Here is a 19,155-nt window from a genome sequence, read left to right on the forward strand (position 1 = left end):
AATTTCACTTCAAAACCACAGGCCTTTATTCTAGTTTTTACACTTTCTATATTTGTAATTTCTTTCTCACTTTCACAAGTGTGACTCCTATTATCCACAGTATATTTACTTATTTGTTGACTCTTAAAATATCCAGAAAGTAGTTTTAGAATTGCTAACCCATTCCTTTATAAAAAACTATTAATTTGAGTTTAATTTTTTTTGTTTTTTGTTTTTAACTGTTCAAAAGTTATTTGGGTTAATTCTCTCCCCATCTCTTTAGTATGTTGTGTTTTTCATTTTAAATATATTAGGATTGATATTAGGATTGTTTGTTTTTATTTGCATTGTATTTTAGGCTATTTCCTCCATTTTTATTTTATTTTATGCTGATTTTTTTGATTATGTGAAACATGAGCCTGTCTTTCTTTGGAAGTTATTTTCTCCCCCGCCCCCTTTTTTTTTTGTAACATCTGATTTTGTTGCTTCTTTATTTCATTTTAATGTCTGCCTGTATATCTTTATTAATTTCTTTGTTATATTTTCTACTTTTTCCTCTTTGCATTTCCTAAAAGTTGCCCTAACTCAGATTTTGTCCTAGGCCCTCTTCTGTATAGTTTACCCTTTCTTGGCAATCTCATCTATTTTAGAAAACTTTGGAGTACCATCTTTATGCAAATGGCTGGGTAATTTATCTCTCTAAACTAAGCTCTAATTTCTAAGTATTTGGTGTGGAGGTATAGGAAAAGGTATGTATTTCCATATATAGACTATGCATTTCCATATGGAGCTCTATAATACCCCATGTAGAATTCATCATCTTCTCTAACTTAGTGATGTTATCATTCCTCAGTTTCCTTGTTTGAAATTTCACACAGGTGCCACTTCCTTGCTCTCATTCAGATCTGCCTGATTGCCAAATAATGCCACTTGGTCCTGTGTGACATTATGTTAAAAGTCTCTTCAATGTCTGTCTATACAACTCTAGTTCAGGCATTCCTTTTCTCCATTCTGTTCTAGTTCTTTCCTAAGGTGCAGCTGCTGCTAGTTTTTCTCAACTGCAGATGAATCCTGCACAGGTTAATTTTTCCTGAAACACAACTCTGATCTGTCTTCTCTCCTGCTCACTCATGCTTCTGAAATTCCCTACTGCTTCTGAAAAACTGGGCTGGTTTTCTAGACCTTCCAACTTGTTTTAATTTCCTTACCACTGCTTTTCTTTATTATAGGCTGGACTGTATCCAAATGGAATTAATGTTGCAAGAACCTGCCTGTATTTCACTCTCTCTCTCTCTCTCTCTCTCTCTCTCTCTCTCTCTCTCTCTCGTTTCCTTTGCCAGCAGTATGCTTTTCTCACATTCTCAGTTATTCCTTAAAATTTTTCCTAAAGCTCTCTTTGATTTATTGGCCTGCAGATACCTTTTCTCTCTCATCAGAAGTACATTTAGCCATACTTAAAAAAAAATTTAATGCTATCACTTTCCAACTTGTATTGTTAGTTCAATATGATTTTTATAAATTAACGTTGTATCCCTTATTGTTCCTAGTACAGTACCTTGAATAAGTGTTGGTTGAATGAATGAATGGATGAATGCATTTCTGAATTAGACAATTAGACAGTCTGGGCTCCTGTATGTGCCTTTCCCACTACCTTGCTGGTTATCTAAGACAGAGATTTTCAACCAGTGTGCTGTGTCACACTGGCGTGCCACAAGAATTGTTAAAACCTGACTATTGCAATACCTGTCTATTTAGTCAAGGGCACTGACCCCTTTTCCCTTAGATTGTTAAATAAAAAATGACAACAGCCAGTATAACAATAGCCGTCTGGTGTGAATGAATCAAAATTATATCTATTTTTGTCATATAGGCAAAAAATATATTTTTTGGTGTGCCACAGGATTTTAGTAATTAGTTTATGTGTACCATGAGATGAGAATAGTTGAAAATTTTTTATCTAAGACAATCTATTTCTCTCACTTTTTGCACTTTTTGACATTATCTCTGTATCTCTTCATGTATGACTAAATGGCCTATTACCTTTTGTCTCTGTTGCTTCTCTTCTCCTGAGTTATATTAATTTCATTTTAAAGAAAAATTACATCATTTTGGTAAAGGATGTTTGTGGGAAATTTAGAGGAAATGGAAGCTAGTATTTAGAATGACATCTTGATCCATTTTATGGGAAAGCATAAAGGCTGCTTACCAGGATTTCGGAAATTTGCAAGTATAGGCTTAAATCCTGGGCTGGTGGCCAGCAGAGAATAGAAAGTAGACATTGTGATGACATGTTCAGGTGGAAGGTCAGGGGGCCAGCTGCAGGGTCCCATATTCCAGTGCACTGATTCAGACAGCTGATTTCTATTCCTTGGAAGCAGCTGCCTGAGCTTCTGGTCAGATGACTGGTTTGAAGTGATGGCAGATCAGAATAGGGAAATAGATGCTTAACTACAATATTTCTATTTTTTAAAAGCTAGTGAACCATCTAGGGTTCCCTGCATAGTTTTGTGGCAGTGAATTAGATTTTGTTGATGAATTCTAAGGAATTGATTACTTGGTTTCATAGAGGAACGTCATTTTGTTCAAGGTTAAACTTAGTCAATGCTACGTCTCTTGACTAAGTGTACTTTTTCAAAATTGCTTTCCCTCCTGCTCTTGTGCATTTCACAAGCTAAATAGAACTGCACAACTCCTTAACTTCTACCTCATTGTTCCATTTGTGAAAGTTCTTAGTTGGAGTGATCCAAATAAGCAAGCTAGTGATAACTGTGAAGGTGAAGGCCTTGAAAAGAAACTCAGGACAGAGGGTGTGCTTGATTAACTGCCCAGGACAAAGTGACGCCAGGACCCCGGAAGAGCACCACACTGCCTTTGCCCTCCAAGTACTAAATTTCCAAGAGCACAGAGGAGGCTACAGGTTAATTGCTCTTTAATCACCCATTTCTCTTTGGTTTCAGCTTGTAACAGCTAAGCTGCTAAAGGCAGGAAGAACTCTGAGCCTGAGCAGTGGAGGCCCCTCTGGATCTGGAGAGAAGAGGCAACCTTGGAACCAGTAATGAGTTATCCTGACGGCAGGCTGAACCTGGGGACTCTCAGAGGTAGCAAAAGGAAAATAGCGTCTACTCTAGCAACTAGAGATCTGAAATACAAATGGAAAGGAGGCGAAGGGCGGGTCTTAGGATTGAGGGGGCCTATAATTCTTTTGATGACTTGTTAAATATGCTCCTGTGTTATTTGTTCTAGAATTAAGTGTGATTTCTCGTTGTCTTAAATTGTTGATATATTGAGCACAGCTATTTAATTTCCTCTTGAAAAATGGCGATCTTTTAGTAATTCCTGTTTTTAAAAAGTTTGTGTCTATAAACAAAGCGTACTGAACCCATTATTCAGATTATATTCCATGCATATGTGGAATTGTTTTAAAACTCAAGTCTCATCTGTATGTATTTTACTCATGTTTTCTTACTTAGTCTTTCCTTCTTGTGACTATTTGAAATCTTTATCAGGGAGTTTCATTTTCTTTTTTTAAATTTATTTAAGTATTTAAAAATATATTTTTATTGATTTCAGAGAAGAAGGGAGTGGGAGAGAGAGAGATAGAAACATCAATGATGAGAGAGGATTATTGATCGGCTGCCTCTTGCGTGCCCCACACTGGGGATCAAGCCAGTAATCCAGGGATATGCCTGACCAGAAATTGAACCGTGACCTCCTGGTTCATAGGTTGATGCTCAACCACTGAGCCAAGCTGCCTGAGCAGGGAGTTTCATTTTCATGTTGGTCATTCTAAATTAAAAAAAAAGGTAAAATATCTCTAGTTTTAAAAATACAGTGATGTTTGATTGAGGAAAGAGTTAATTACTGCCTCATGTTTCTAGGTGTGTCCTCTGTGGTTGGCCCACATGGTGTTGGTGCTTCGCCAAGTGACAAAAAGTCAAAGAACAAGTTCATACGAGGGAAGAAAAAGAGCATATTTGAAAATTACATGTCCAAGGAGGATGTTTCAGAAGGCTTGAAGAGAGGAACACTTATCCAGGTGCTTAAATCATACTAGAAGGCTATTCCTTGAATATGTGGAATCTACAAGTGTTTATTTTTCTGTGCTGTGTGCTTTGAAAGAAATGATGACATAACAGGCACAGGGCTTCCCACTTCTTAGAACTACAGTGCAATTAGATGTAATAGGTGCCACAAGATAGTGACAGCATAGTGCTCTGAGGTTTCAGAGATGGGATCTGTTACTTCCAGTTAAGGTTGTCCAGGAATGTTGTATTGGAAGTGATATATATGTATCTTTTTTCCAAGGCAGTTGTATAACTTTATTCAGCCATCAGCATTAGTTCTCATCCACATTAACGGTCTGTAGATTTTTGAAGGTGGTGACAGGAACGTAGGTGACCAATGTATTCAGCTTGTTTGGTGAGTCTTCATCCTCATTACGTTTTCTGGACAAATGTACCCGTGTACGATATGGGATATTCCTTATTCCTTTGGCCCAGATAGTTTTGTTGAGTCTGGTGTCCATGCACACATCTGGAGTCCCCATCTCCTTCATGGCAAATTTCCAGATCTCCTTGAGTGCCTGAGGGGCAAGCTTCTTGAAATCCGTGCCGTGGATGCACTTGTGGATGTTGATGGTGTGCTTCCTGGTCACCACCTTGTTGAGGGTGAAGCGGCCCTTCTTCTTCTCACCACCATTCTTTGCGGGAGCCATCGTGCCAGGCAAGTTGGGAGGAACGTGGGGTATTGTCTGGAAGTGATATTTTTGACCCAGGCCATAGATTGGTACTATTTGAATAAGTAAAGATAAGAGAAAGAGCTTTATAAATGTAGGGACAAGTGTAAGCTACTCAGACAAAAGTGGAAAATAGGTTTTGGCTGTAAGACACATTGATAGTTCAGTTTGCCTTGAGCACATGAAAGCTGAGTGATGGAGAATAAGGTTGAAAGGAAACAGTAAACAGCAGCAAATATTTGTTGAGTGCTTTATAGTTTACAAAGTACTTTTACAAGCTAGTATAATGGTTTGGCTCAGAAAATGTTTATTGAGCATCCACTGTTAGCCAGGCACAGTTTATAATTAAGAGCATGCTCATGGGTGCTCTTGAAATGAAGGTGGGTGAGGCTGCCTTTGTGTACTTTGAGCTGGCAGCCCAATGTGGGGCAGGCAGTCATATGAATAGATGATTTGGGGATAGATGGTAAGTGCTCAGATGAAGTGTGACCCAGGGTATGGGAGAGTGGTTGGCAGAAATTGGCAAACGGGGTGGTGACATCTGCTATGGATATTGGAGGATGACTAGTTTGGATCTATTTTTTAAAAATATGTCTTTATTGATTTTTAGAGAGAGGGGAAGGAAGAGGGAGTGATAGAAACATAGATGAGAGAGAAACATCAACTGGTTGCCTCCTGCATGTCCCTACTGGGGATGGAGCCTGCAACCCAGGCATGTGTCCTGGCTGGGAATTGAACTGGGGACCTCTTGATTCATGGGTCAATGCCCAACCACTGAGCCACACCAGCTGGACTCGTTTGGATCTGCTAAATGAGTGATATGTGTGTGGGAAGAGTAGTGGCACTAATGAAAACATGAACTTTTGAAACAGTATGGAGTAGGGTAGCTTAGGTCTTCTTAGCCATGAAATGGGAGCCAGGTAGTAGGTCGTGAGATGGAGATGCAGGCAGAGCCACATATTCTTTGAATTAAGTTCATTTCATAATTCTTGGATTAGTATAGAAATATTGCCATGTGTTACCTGGCTCACTTGAAAATGTTGACTGTGTTCCATTTTTTCTCATTCTGAGAGCTCAGCTTCTATATTTGTGTTTTTGGCTGAAGATCCAGCCAATTAATAAATACTATTGTCTTCTCTTCCTTTTTTGTCACCTTTTTGTATTTAACTATGGTTAAGTGCACATGTGATTAATATAGACTCTTGAATTGAAAACTATTTAACAGATGAATTAATCTTTCTGACTTTAGAAGTCCTGTTGGCTTTTTTTTAAAAGCTTCCCTTGGATTTCTTTGACAGGCCTCTCTTAGGAGAATTGGCCATTTGGCCATTCATTAATCCATTCACATGCTGTTTATCATTTGGCCCACACACTGAACTCCATTTTATGTACAGTTCCTTGGCTTTCTTCTTGGTCCACATACGAGGACTTGTTGTACCTTTCCCATTCTCATCCCCTGCACTTTCCTCCAGTTACGTTCTGCTCCATTCACTCTGATCTTCAAACTTTTCCTGTAAAGACTCTGCTCTTTGATTCCTCTATTTCTCTGTACATGCTGTTCCTGGTGCTTGGAGCACCTTCTTCCACTATCTTGATGTCATTGTGCTCGACCTTTAAGTCCCTATCTAAATTTCACCCCCTTTGAGAGGCCTGACTTAAAATCTCCACAGAATCAGCCTTTACCACTTTCCTGAAGCCAACTTCTTGGTTTACCCTTTATTTTAATCCTATTACCATTTCTTGACATTTTATGTTTCCTCATATAGATTGTTCACTTCCTTGTGTGCAGGGTCATCATATCTTATTCCCACCTAGCTGGCATTAGATTGAAGCTTAATAAGTTTATATTGAATAAACATTTACTTACTGAATAAAGGATCAAGGTACTTACTAAAGAGTGCGGGGAATCTTGGTTGTTATAACTTGAAAGAAAAATTGCTTATAATTTTGGTTATAGGATTTACATAGATAATGTGAGGGAAATATTCTGCAATTGTATTCATTTTTCCTCCCTCCTATTAATTTTTACTTTTGAAGTAATTCTTTGCTGATAGTAAAATAAAACACCAAAAACCTGATAAGTATAACAACTCTCATTTCCAGGCATTTTTAAGTGATTCCTCCTGGCCTGTGACATCAATAGACTCTAGCCAGAGCCTCCCCCCAACAGATGAGAACAGTTGTTCTCTGCAGATGGGGAAAGAAATGGGTTCCAGATATGAGGTCACTGTGTGAAATATACAACAACTGTAAATAATATTTTCATAGGCAAAAAAACAGAGTCCATCTGCTTTCTGATATGAACTTTATGTGTGCAGGCCTTGATGGGTAAGGTAGAGAGCTAGACAATAAGAGATTTTTGAGTATTGTTGGAGAAAATACACTTACTAGACATACTTATAAGCATGTAACTTTTGTATTCAAACATAAGTATACTGTTACATCCTTGCTCTTTCCTCCATCCAGAGGAGCAACTTTTAATGAGAGATATTGAGATATTTTAAAATAGGATAGGATAATAGTTTTTGTTTCCTTTCAATACTTTGACTGATATTTTGACATTTCATTGGTATCAAATTACTGTCCACAGTGACAAAGAAATCTCTTTCCTGTGTTTGAACTGACTAGCAATAACTCATGATCATGTACATGTAGTTTGGAAAAAATTTTTTGTAACAAATCATCATATCAAAGAACATATGTCCTTTCTCCCTCTGTAGGTACAATGTTGTGAGGTTGTTCTAGGAGATGTTGGGGGAAATTGAGGGTATGGAATAGACAGTCTTAGAAGGGGCTCAGGTCTGGGGTGATGACCAAAGTGACATGGATAGAAAGATGGTAGAATTGGTTGGTTTCATAATCCCAGATATTGCTGTGTCTAAAGGTGGTTCAAGCTGGGCCCCCAGAGCTGCCCAAGACATGATGTCAGAGTTCCCCCTAGAATAAAATATTGGTGTAAAACTGTTATTGAACCTCAAAAGAAATCCTAGTTCAGGAAGACAGGACAGGATAACCTAGTTCCTAGGACCATCACCATTTGTTAGGAGTGAAATCAGCTGGAGAACATTTGGGTGTGAGTTAACAGAAGAATAGAAGTGACATTACAGTGGACTGTCCAGTCATTTAGAAGGAACAGATGACATTCTTAACATTATTATTAGGGGTGGTGGGAGAGCTTCAACTCTGCAGCCAATTAATTAGCTCACCAGATGTTTCTTGACTTCCTACTAAGTGCCAAACATATAACAGAGAGGCAATTCACTGGGGAGATAGGCAAAAGCAACTAAAGAAATAAAGATGAAATTGTACCTGTGACGATTGCTGTAACCACCTCTAAGGAGGTAATCTCTTAGTTGAGATCTGAAGGGTGAGAATGAGCCAGCCATTTGAAGAATTAGGAGAAGAACATTATAGGCCGAGAGAGCAGCTAGTGGAAGAATAGCAAGTAGAAAAAGACTTGGTGTTTTGGAGGACTAAGGAAGAAACCTATTGGACATGATGAGCAAAAGGAATTACCATGTGAGAATAAGTTGGAGAGTTAGGCAGCTGCCAAATCATGTAAGGTCTCTGGACTTTGTCGGAGAGTTGGATTTAATTTAAAGAATGATGGGGAGGGAGATGTCACTAAAGTGTATTAAGCAGGGGAAGCACATGATCTGTTTTATGCTTTAAAAACATCTCTCTGGCAGTTGTAAGACAAGTAGACTAGAGTGGAAGCTGGAGACCATGTAGAAGGCCATCACAGTACATCTGGCAAGAAAATAGGGAGACATGAACAAGGTGGGTGGCAGTGAAGGTGGAGAGAAGTGGATGGATGTGGAGCTAGAACTGGCATGTCATAATAATGGACTAAATGTGAAAGGTGAGGCAAAAGGAGGAGTAAAGGATGGTTCCTAAGTGTTTGAGTCAAGAAACTGGATGGATGATGTTGTCATTCACCAAGATTGGAAAGACTGAGGGTTGGAATATAGTTCGGTTTTTCTGTGGGAAGGGAGCAGATGGCATAAGTGTGAGCAAAGAGGCCCTGGGTCTGAGTTTGGCAAACAGAAGCAGTCTGTAGTAGTTAAGAGCAAGGTCTCTGGAACCAGACTGCTTGGGATAGAATGTAGTGTGAAAGTGGGCACCTCTCAGTGTCTCAGTTTTCTGATTTATAAAAAGAGGATAATAGTACCTACCACCTAGGGTTGCTTTGAGGGTTAAATTAGTTGAATAGATATAAAGCTGTTACAACTGTGTGTGACACGTAATATATTGGTATAAGTGTTATTTGTGATTGTTTTTATTGCTATAAGAGAAGTATCTGCTATTCAACTCAGGTGGCTGTTGCTGGATGGGGTTAGCTGATGTTTCAACAAAATCTGGAAATATATATATATATTTATAAGTGAAATTCCTCAGTTTTGAATATTCTCAAATATCTTGTAAGTTTGTGATTGCCAAGTTAGGCTACTTAGTCCAGTTGTGTGTGTTTTTTTTCCTCTATAGTAACAGTCAGCTCCTTGGGTTTAGTCATGGAGAAGGCAGATAGTTGGGGTCAACTGGGAGTGAGGTTTTGCTGGTTACATGTAAGAGGAAGAGTGGACTCAAAGTTTGCAAGGGCAGGAGGTAATGACAGGCCATGGCAATTAGGTAGCCAAGAAAGGGAGTAGGCATAGAGTGAAGATGATGAATGGTCAAAGTGTGGTCAGGTTCATGGGTTGGAGTTCTTAGTGAAGACGAAGAATTGTCAAAGTGGTGTTTCTACAATAAGTGAGCTGGAAGGCCAGGGGATTTTAATTAGAAAGTATGATATTTGATTTTTTGTGTTTAGAGGTGGTATAATTAGCAATGATGACAAGACATGGGGTGTGAACATGGGAGAAAGTGGCTAGGGTTGGGTGGAAGAAAAGGTGGCTAGAATGACTGGTTAGGGTTGCCTGGTTATCAATATGGATGTGAAGTCCCATTAAATGTTTATAGGATTGGGAGTGAGCTACAAGTCAAAGCTTTCGAGAATCAGGGATATGATCAGGTTTGAAGATGACAGCAGGAGCTATAACAGGAGCTAATGAAATGAACTTCAAAGCACCTGTGGGGTTTGGAAAAGAACAAGGATGGCCAGGTTTCAATTAAGTCAAGGAGGTACCTCAGCTGAAAGTGAGCTGCACCCTCACAGCATTCATGCTTTATTTTCTTTTTATTTTATTTTCTTTTTATTTATTTTTTATTTTTATTTATTTTCTTTTTTAATATTTTTTATTGATTTTTTTACAGAGAGGAAGGGAGAGGGATAGAGAGTTAGAAACATCGATGAGAGAGAAGCATCGATCAGCTGCCTCCTGCACCTCCGCCCCCCCCACTGGGGGTGTGCTCGCAACCAAGGTCCATGCCCTTGACTGGAATTGAACCTGGGACCCTTCAGTCCCCAGGCCGACACTTTATCCACTGAGCCAAACCGGCCAGGGCTATTTTTAAAAATTATTTATTGTTGAAAGTATTACATATGTCTCCTTTTCCCCCCATTTACCTTTCTCCGGCCCCAGCACATGGCCCCACCCCCTTATTGTCTGTGTCCAGAGACATAGAAGCATCAAACAGACCTTCAAACCTCAGAAGGAAGGCAGGGGAGGAGGCGTGGGGTAAGAGATCAACCAAAGGACTTGTATTCATGCATATGAACATGACCAATGCTTTACTTTAAATAGGCCTAGCTTGGTCATTACTCTCTCTCTCCCATATTATCTATCTCAGGGTTTTGAATATAGTCAGAATTCAAGAAATAATTATTGAACTAGGACTGAATGAGCATTTGTAGTAGTCGTATTGGGATGTTAATGGTAGTATAAACTGTTGCATGGAAATTTGTAATTTAAACATGGTGGGCCAGTGAAAGAAAGAATTATTGTCTGCTTTATTTTATGCCCTCACCTGTGTTGTTAATTATGCATCTTTGAGTCTTTTTGACAATTTAGGGGGAAATGTTATTTAAAATGCTTTCTCAAGACACTCTGAATCTGGCTCTTAGCAAAATAATTGCCTCCCTCCATGTGTTCCAGTGGCCTTCAGATGCAGCTGGGACGTGGGGAGGGTTACAGCTTCCTGCAAGAGCCTAAAATACTGAACTGGTATTGAGCACAGCCCCCACCTGCACCCTGTGCATAAATAGAAGCAGACCCTGATTTGGTGCTGGAATAACATGAAGCTGAAGGCAGACTGGGTGGCCTGGCTATTGGAGCCAGGATCCCCATTTACATTAAGAGCTGGTTCTGGACCACTTTGAATTATTGACTCATTCTGCTCTGCAGAGGGGCTAGAGTAAAAAATTATGCATCTGATCCCTTGAGGCTAAGTATCCAGGTTGGAAATCAACCTGTATTACTTTGAAAATTGTCACAGAAACAAGCAATTGTGGAAAGGTCTTAGAGAATTAAAAAGGCCATTATATAGTGAAGTATAATTCCCTGATCACCTTGTTCTTAAAATAAAAGTTGGAATTTGAAGACCAGCATATAGGGGCATATACAATCCCAATAGCTGCCACTTTCTCACTCCACTCCAGGCTCTGTTACTTCTTATCTCTACCTGTTCACAGCAAGGTGCCAGTGTGAGCTTTCAGTGTTTGATGGAACCCTATGTTACAAGTACCAATATAAATCATGTTTCATGCATTTAATGAGCAGTTCTCATAATCTAACTTGTTTTCTAGATCAAACTATTTAATTTAAAACTTTTTATTGGAGAATAACATAAGTATAGAAAAATCATACATGTATAACTAGTTAAAGTTTCATATATTTTTAATTTTATTTTAAAGGGTGTATTGAGAATTAATCCAAAGAAGTTTCATGAAGCCTTCATTCCTTCCCCGGTAAGTCCAATAATTTTATAATAAACTTAATGTCACATTTAATTTTTAGATGTGCTCTGGAACTGAAATAATATATTCTTACTAAAAAGCAGAGTAGTAAAACAAAATTGAGGATGGGCAAGGATTTATTTCAAACTTAAATAAACAAAATTTGCTTTTGGTTAACAACCCTTTCTGCCAGTCTTAAAATCACACTTCAAATGAAAAGGGTGGCATTTGTTACTAGGCTGCAGAGTAGCTGAACCCACCCAGAACCCCACCAGTTCATGTAATTGGATGCCCTTGGTTTATAGCTTAAAAGGATTTATGGGTTTTCCACTGATTTATGTTAATCTTTCCTAAACAAATATGCTATCTACTTTCGATCTACTGCATGAGCTAATCTGCACATTTGTCCAAAAATAATGTGTAATGCTTTTTTTTTTTGGTCAGTTTCGCACATCAGGTGATAGGACTTGGTACAAGGCTTTTTACCATTGGGTCTTTATACCCTTCCTTATGTTCATGACTCATTTTAACAGGCTCTTTTCCATTAAAGGAAGTCCACCCTGGCATATAGTTAGCAGCAGGCCTCTGAATAAGACTTGATTGTACAAAGCTGGGAGAGCAATGTTCTTAAATTCCTGACCTAACTTTTCTAGGACACCATAAATAGGATAGCAGTAGAATTATAGATTTTTCAAGACAGAAGATACCATAGAAATAAACTTTTGCTTATAGTTGAGGAAATTGTTCTGTTCTTCGGTTGATTTACATATTAGGGTTTTATTATATAGGATGTCAGTTAACATCTATATATATAAAACCCTAAGCAACAGGTTGACAGTTCAACCAGTCGACTGTTTGACCGGTTGCTATGACATGCACTGACCACCAGGGGGCAGTTGCACAACATAGGAGCTGCCCCCTGGTGGTGAGTGTGCTCCCACAGTGGGAGCGCAGCTGTGGCGGTGTGAGCCTCTCCCACCTCTGTGGCAGCGCTACTGGGTGGCGGCAGGCGCAGTGGGAGCAGCGCGGTGCCTGGGCTCAGGCTCGGGCTCCTCCCTGGCTGCCTGCCACTTAGTGCACTACTACATCCCTTGGGGGATGTTGGGCTGCCAATTTTGGCCCCATCCCCGAAACCGGCAGTCCGCCATCCCCCGAGGGTGTCCCAGATTGTGAGAGGGTGCAGGCCAGGCTGAGGGACCCCACTGGTGCATGAATCCATGCACTAGGCTTCTAGTAGCCTATCTAATAAAAGAATAATATGCAAATTGACCGTACTTCTGCTACACCCACAAACCATGCCCACCAGCCAATCAGGAGCAAGTATGCAAATTAACCCAACCAAGATGGCTGTGGCCATAGAGTGAGCAGGAGGCTTGGGTTTCCCTGGCAATGGAGGAAGCCAAGCTTCCTGCACACCCTGGCTGGCCCAGGCCTCCGCTCAAGGCTACGAAGTTTCAATTGTAGAAGATAAATAAATCCCAGATCCCAGGGCCTCCCCTTGGGTCGCTGGGGGGCATGGTCGGCCTGCAAACCACCACAGGCCCCTTGCCCAGGCCACCCCAGGCACCAAGAGAACCCCCACCCTAATCCAGGACACCCTTTAGGGCAAACCGGCTGGCCCCCACTCATGCACCAGGCCTCTAGCCTATCTAATAAAAGAGTAATATGCAAATTGACCATCACTCCAACACACAAGGTGGTTGCCCCTTTGTGGACACAAGATGGCCACCACAAGATGGCCAGCAGGGGAGGGCAGTTGGGAGGGATCAGGCCTGCATGGGAGGGCAGTTGTGGGCAATCAGACCAGCAGGGGAGGGCAGTTTGGAGGGACCAGGCCTGCAAGGGAGGGCAGTTGGGGGCATCAAGCCTGCAGGGGAGGGCAGTTAGGGGTGGCCAGGCCGGCAGAGGAGGGAAGTTGGGGGCAACCGGGCCTGAAGGGAAGGGCAGTTGGGGGGGACCCAGGCCTGCAGGGGAGAGCAGTGGGGGGGACTAGGCCTGCAGGGGTGGGCAGTTAGGGATGACCAGGCCTGCAGGGGAGGGCAGTTAGGGGCAAACAGGCTGGCAGGGGAGTAGTTAGGCATCAATCAGGCTGGCAGGGGAGTGGTTAGGGGGTGATCAGGCTGGCAGGCAGAAGTGATTAGGGGCAATCAGGAAGGCAGGCAGGCGAGCAGTTGGGAGCCAGCAGTCCTGGATTGTGAGAGGAATGTCTGGCTGCCCGTTTGGGCAACCAGACATCGCTTGAGGTGTCCCAGATTGGAGAGGGTGCAGGCTGGGCTGAGGGATACCCCTCCCCCCGTGCACGAATTTCGTGCACCGGGCCTTTAGTCTATACTAATAAAAGGGTAATATGCTAATTAGACCGGGAGACCTTTCGGACATCCTTCTGGACAAAGCCATGATGGCGGGGCCGAGGCAGAGGCAGTTAGGGGCGATCAGGCTGGCAGGGGGGACAGTTGGGGGCGAGCAGGCCAGCAGGGGGGCAGTTGAAGGTGAGCATGCCAGCAGCGGGGGTAGTTGGGGGCGATCAGGCCGGTATGGGGGGCAGTTGGAGGTGAGCAGGCCGGCAGGGGGGGCAGTTGGGGGTGATCAGGCTGGTGGGGGGGCAGTTGGGGACAAGCAGGCTGGCAGGGGGAGCAGTTGGGGGCGAGCAGTCTGGTAGGAGGGATAGTTGGGGGCGATCAGGCTGGCAGGGGAGGCAGTTCAGGGCAAACAGGCCAGCAGAGGGGGGCAATTGGGGGTGATCAGGCCAGCAGGAGGGGCAGTTGGTGGTGAGCAGGCCAGCGGGGGTGGGTGGGCTGTTGGGGGTGAGTAGGTCGGCACTGGGGGTGAGCAGACTGGCACGGTGGGCAGTTGGGGGCGAGCAGGCCGGCAAAGTGGCGGGGGGGAGTTGGAAGCAATCAGGCCGGCAGGGGGTGTAGTTGGGGGAAATCAGGCCAGCAGGGGGGACAGTTTGGGATGAGCAGGCTGGCGAAGGTGGCAGTTGGGGACGAGCAGGCTGGCAGGAGGGGTAGTTGAGGACAAGCAGGTCGGTGGGGGGGGGGGCAGTTGAGGGCGAGCAGGCTGGCAGGAGGGATAGTTGCGGGGAGCAGGCCAGCAGGGAGGGCAATTGGGGGTGATCAGGCCGGCGGTGGGGGGGCAGTTGGAGACAATCAGGCTGGCAGACCCAGTGGTTAGAGGCGATCAGGCAGGCAGGCAGGTGAGCAGTTAGGAGCCAGCGGTCCCGGATTGCGAGAGGGATGTCCGACTGCCAGTTAAACCTGCAGTCCGACATCCCCTGAGGGGTCCCAGATTGGAGAGGGTGCAGGCTGAGCCACTATTTTCATAATGTTACACAACAGGTTTAGTGAGAATACAAGTTTAGACATGTACTTCATAGATATTATTGTTATTAACCTTAAGACCTGGTCTCAAGCTCAGTTTAGTTCTTTTATTCCCTTCTCCAGAATTCATATTTATATCTCAAGTTTAGGTCTTAACCCATTGGATTATATAAAAAGTATTACTGACACAAACAACAAGTGTTGGTGAGGATGTGAAGTAAAGGTAACCCTTGTGCACTGTTGGTGGGATTGTAAATTGATGCAGCCACTATAGAAAACATTATGGAGGTTCATAAAAAAATTAAAAATAGAACTACCATATAACCTAGCAATTCCACTTCTGGGTATTTATCTGAAGCAATCAAAAACACTAATTTGAAAAGATATATGCACCCCTATGTTCATTGCACCATTATTTACAATAGCCAAGATATGGAAGCAACCTAGGTGTCCATCAGTAGATGAGTAAATAAAGAAGATATGATACATATATACGATGGAATATTACTCAGCCATAAAAAAGAATGAAATTTTGCTATTTGCAACAACATGGATGGACCTGAAGGGTATTATGCTAAGGGAAATAAATCAGAGAAAGACAAATAACCTATGATTTCACTTATATGTAGAATCTAAAAAATGAAATAAACAAACTCTTAAATACATAGAACAACTTGATGGTTGCCAGATGGGAGGGGGTTGGGCAGCTGGGTGAAAAGGGTGAAGGGAAAAAGAAGTGTACATTGGTAGTTACAGAATAGTCATGGGGATGTAAAGTACAGCACAGGGAATATAGTCAGAAAGTCATAATAACTTATGTCTGGTGCATGGATGGTAGATTTAGAGCACATTGAGATAGTAACTTATACCTCCCATGAATTTGGGTTCAAAAGTAGAATTCTCAGATTCTTTGGAGCTGTCTACTGAAATATGGCTGCCTGGAGAGGGTCCACCTCTGGCCTGCTCCTCTTCTCTTCCCAGTTCTATCTTCCTAGCCACTGTTTGCTATCTACCCCCAGTCAGGAAGGGTCTCTGCATGCACCTTGTGGGCATCTTATCCCATACTAGAGGCCCAGTGCACGAAATTCGTGCACTGGGCGCGGGTCCCTCAGCCTGGCCTGCGCCCGCTTGCAGTCTGGGAGCCCTCAGGGGATGTCTGACTGACAGCTTAGTGGGCCTAAGCTGTCAGTCGGACATTCTTAGCATTGCTATGGAAGTGGGAGAGGCTCCCACAACTGCCGTTGTGCTCACCAGCTGTGAGCCCAGCTTCTGGCTGAGCGGCGCTCCCCCTGTGGGAGCACACTGACCACCAGGGGGCAGCTCCTGCATTGAGTGTCTGCCCCCTGGTGGTCAGTGTGCATCATAGTGACCAGTCATTCCACCATTCAGTCATTTGCATATTAGCCTTTTATTATGTAGGATAAGCTGTAGATGAGGTCCCCTATAACCATAAGAAATGCAAAAAATTCACTGTTAACTCATTCTCGAATTGCCCCCACTTAAAATCAAATTGCCCTCCTCCTCCCCCCCCCCACCCCCCCGTGGGGCGTGTGCTGCACCTTGGGCACCACTGGGTTTGACACTTTTTCTCTCTGAGCTTCATTTCTGAATACATAAGCATATACCATGGGAATTGTAATCTCTTCTCCGCCTACCTCACTGGGTTGTCATGAGGAGGTTCTGAGCTAATAAACCTAGAAATGTTTCTTCAAGTAAATGATGTCTAAACGGGAAGGGATTGTTATTTTAAGCCCATGGGTACCCTCACAGGTAGCAGGTGCTGATTAGGGGAGGAGGGCATGATTGTTTCCTGGGACTGTAGCTATGGAAGCTTTGCAGAGGGTTCCGCAGGCCTTGGAGGGGCGGGCTCTGGCCAGCAGCCCTGTAGCAGTGGTTGTCCCTGGAGGTGCTGGTGGGGGGCTGGGCGTTAGGGGGGCGCTAGGGGGCAGTGAGGCCAAATGGGGAGTAACTGTCAAACCTTCCCGCTTGACGCCATTCTTTAAATTGTACGTGGCTGTTTCTCAGCTGTACTTGCTCAGGGTGGGGCTCCAATCTCCTGGAGCGGGGTGGGGGCCGGACCAGGGCGGAGCCAGGTGGGCTAGGAGGGCAGGTTTAGATGCGCCCCCAGCGAGGTTCAGAACGCTTCTGCTGCGGAGCCGGCGCTGCTGCTGTTGCGGGGAGGGGTCTGACCCTGGGGGGCCACTCAGGCCTACCTCCACACAGGTCTGGAATTGTAGGGAGGAGAGGTGTGCCCGGCCCCAGTGGAGAGGGCCTGGCAGCAGCGGGCCACGGGCCCTGGGTGCCTCAGTGGCGCTGACGGGTGGTTGCTGGCATGCTATTGTTATGGGCGCCCTTGGCAGGGGTGGCGGGGGAAGAGATCGGGAGTCGGAGGTGCGGGCTGCAGCTACCCCCGAGGCTGGGTCTTCTCCCGGTCCGGTCAGCCTCCCCGTTCCCCCTGGGTGTGCGGGGGGCTGGGGTAGGGTGTCTGTCCGTCCCCCCGGGGGTGCGGGGGCTGGGGTAGGGTGTCCGTCAATCCCCCTGGGGGTGCAGGGGCTGAAGTAGGGTGTCTGTGCAGGGGGATTGGAAGAGCTCCCCGTGGCCGCTTCCTCTTCCTTCTTTGCAGTTGGGGCTCCTGTCAGGCACTCTCCTCAGACCCGCGGAACTTGGCTCCCGCTGTCTGCTCCCTGCTGTGCGTACAGCCTCCTGCTGGTCTGTCAATATGCAAATTGGTTGTTACTGGGACACCGTAATGGACAATTAGCATATTACCTCTGTATATGTATAGATGTCCATCTCTTTACATAACTCATAGAAATTTCTACCCTTTAGCCACCTGCCAAATCCAGGGGGTGCCACCTATGATGTGGTCTGCCTTCAGGAAGACAGACTTGGGAAATATGCCTATATATGCCCTGGAAGTGAGCTTGGGGCTGAGTACAAATGGGGATACACATCCATTTGGCCCTGAGGACTCCTGAAGGGTGGGGTGTGTCAGGAGAGGAGAGCCAGAGTAATAGGAGAGGGAGTTAGAGGCAATAAATTACATGTGGAGAAATCCCACCACTGCTCTGGATTTCTGAGTACATATACACAGCCCATGTCCATGTCAAGTGCAAACTTTTATGAACTAGAAAAATGCTCAAAGGTTGACTAAGAGGTGGTGTCAGAAACGGCATGAACGTTACTGTACTCTGCTTTAGTAAGGAGGATAAAGACAATAATTGGTATTAAAAAAGATGTCGCCTCTGCTCTGACAATAAGAAATAGGAGTTTTCTTATTTGTAAAATGAAGAGGTGGATTAAATATTGTCTAATGTTCCTCACAACCTTAAAATTCTAAAGTTTTTGGAGAGTTGCAAATAGACTAGAGTTGATGAAATTATGTAGGTTAATTCTTTCTGACTAAAGAAAGTTGTGAACTTATACAATCTCATTTGCTATGTTAAAATATCTACTTAACTCACTAGGCTAGGAACAGTGAATTGATCATCAGGTTAAAAAAGTACTTTGTTTTGGGGAAACTTGACTTAGATTCATTATAATTTATATTGATGGAAAGTCGATTTTCATTTTCTTATGACAAACCCAAAATACATGGGATAAATCACTTTTGTGTGTAACTGCCAGTCTCCTGGGGTTCTGAATAAAATTAAGATATAGAGTTAGAATAAGACCATGTGATTTTTAAGCACACCAAGATGATTTTATATTATTGATATGCCTTTTTATCCTATTTGGGCATAAGATAAATGGAGAAATGGATATGATGTAAAAACTTTTATAAAAAGCAGTTTCCATTCAGAGTTATGTTGATAAAAGACGTTTTGTAACTTTTTGGTGCATCTTGTCATGGTAGGCACTCTATATATCTGTGCAATTTACTTTTGGTACAGAGTAGCTATTCCATTGATGGAGGATGCTCTGATCATCTTGGCATACTTGTCCTCCCCTCTATAGCCTTCTATATATTTAGATTACCCCCAGATTCCTGTTTATTTTCTCTAGGATTGTTCATTATCCATTTTTCTTTTTTTTCCTCTCTATTCTTTCTGATGGGTAAAGCAAGTCTTTTGGCATTCAAATAAAGGACTGAACCTTCCCCCCCCCCCCCCCCCTTTAAAGAAGGCAGACTGTCACATGTAGTGCCTCAATTTGGATGTGTCTGGAGTCTTGGAAGCTTGACTACCCTATGTTCTCCTACAAATGGACCTTGAGAACTTGTTTGGAGGTTCCAGCCCCAGTAGGGGGGGTGGATAGGAGGGGGTGCTACTCGTATACTTTGACTG

General features: G+C 43.4%; 2 protein-coding genes across 7 annotated transcripts in view; one reads left to right on the plus strand and one right to left on the minus strand.

Annotated features, from left to right (window-relative positions):
- The window catches only part of DIS3L2 (DIS3 like 3'-5' exoribonuclease 2), a 345,537-nt gene that overhangs the window by 33,514 nt on the left and 292,868 nt on the right, over positions 1 to 19,155 (plus strand). For all 6 annotated transcript variants that reach the window (XM_079782043.1, XM_079782046.1, XM_079782041.1 and 3 more), the window contains 3 exons: positions 2,937 to 3,077; positions 3,858 to 4,015; positions 11,508 to 11,561. In XM_079782043.1, the coding sequence (XP_079638169.1) occupies positions 3,035 to 3,077; positions 3,858 to 4,015; positions 11,508 to 11,561 (255 nt within the window). In that variant the 5' untranslated portion in view covers positions 2,937 to 3,034. The remainder of the gene's footprint in view (positions 1 to 2,936; positions 3,078 to 3,857; positions 4,016 to 11,507; positions 11,562 to 19,155) is intronic.
- Positions 4,316 to 5,036, minus strand: LOC307105903 (large ribosomal subunit protein eL31-like; the record flags this gene model as incomplete). Its single annotated transcript, XM_079781827.1, has 1 exon — positions 4,316 to 5,036. Exon 1 carries the CDS (start codon positions 4,691 to 4,693, stop codon positions 4,316 to 4,318), a length of 378 nt encoding a protein of 125 aa, XP_079637953.1. The 5' UTR covers positions 4,694 to 5,036.

The sequence above is a fragment of the Cnephaeus nilssonii genome, assembly GCF_951640355.1.
Source record: "Cnephaeus nilssonii genome assembly, chromosome: 10".
Classification (NCBI taxonomy): domain Eukaryota; kingdom Metazoa; phylum Chordata; class Mammalia; order Chiroptera; family Vespertilionidae; genus Cnephaeus; species Cnephaeus nilssonii.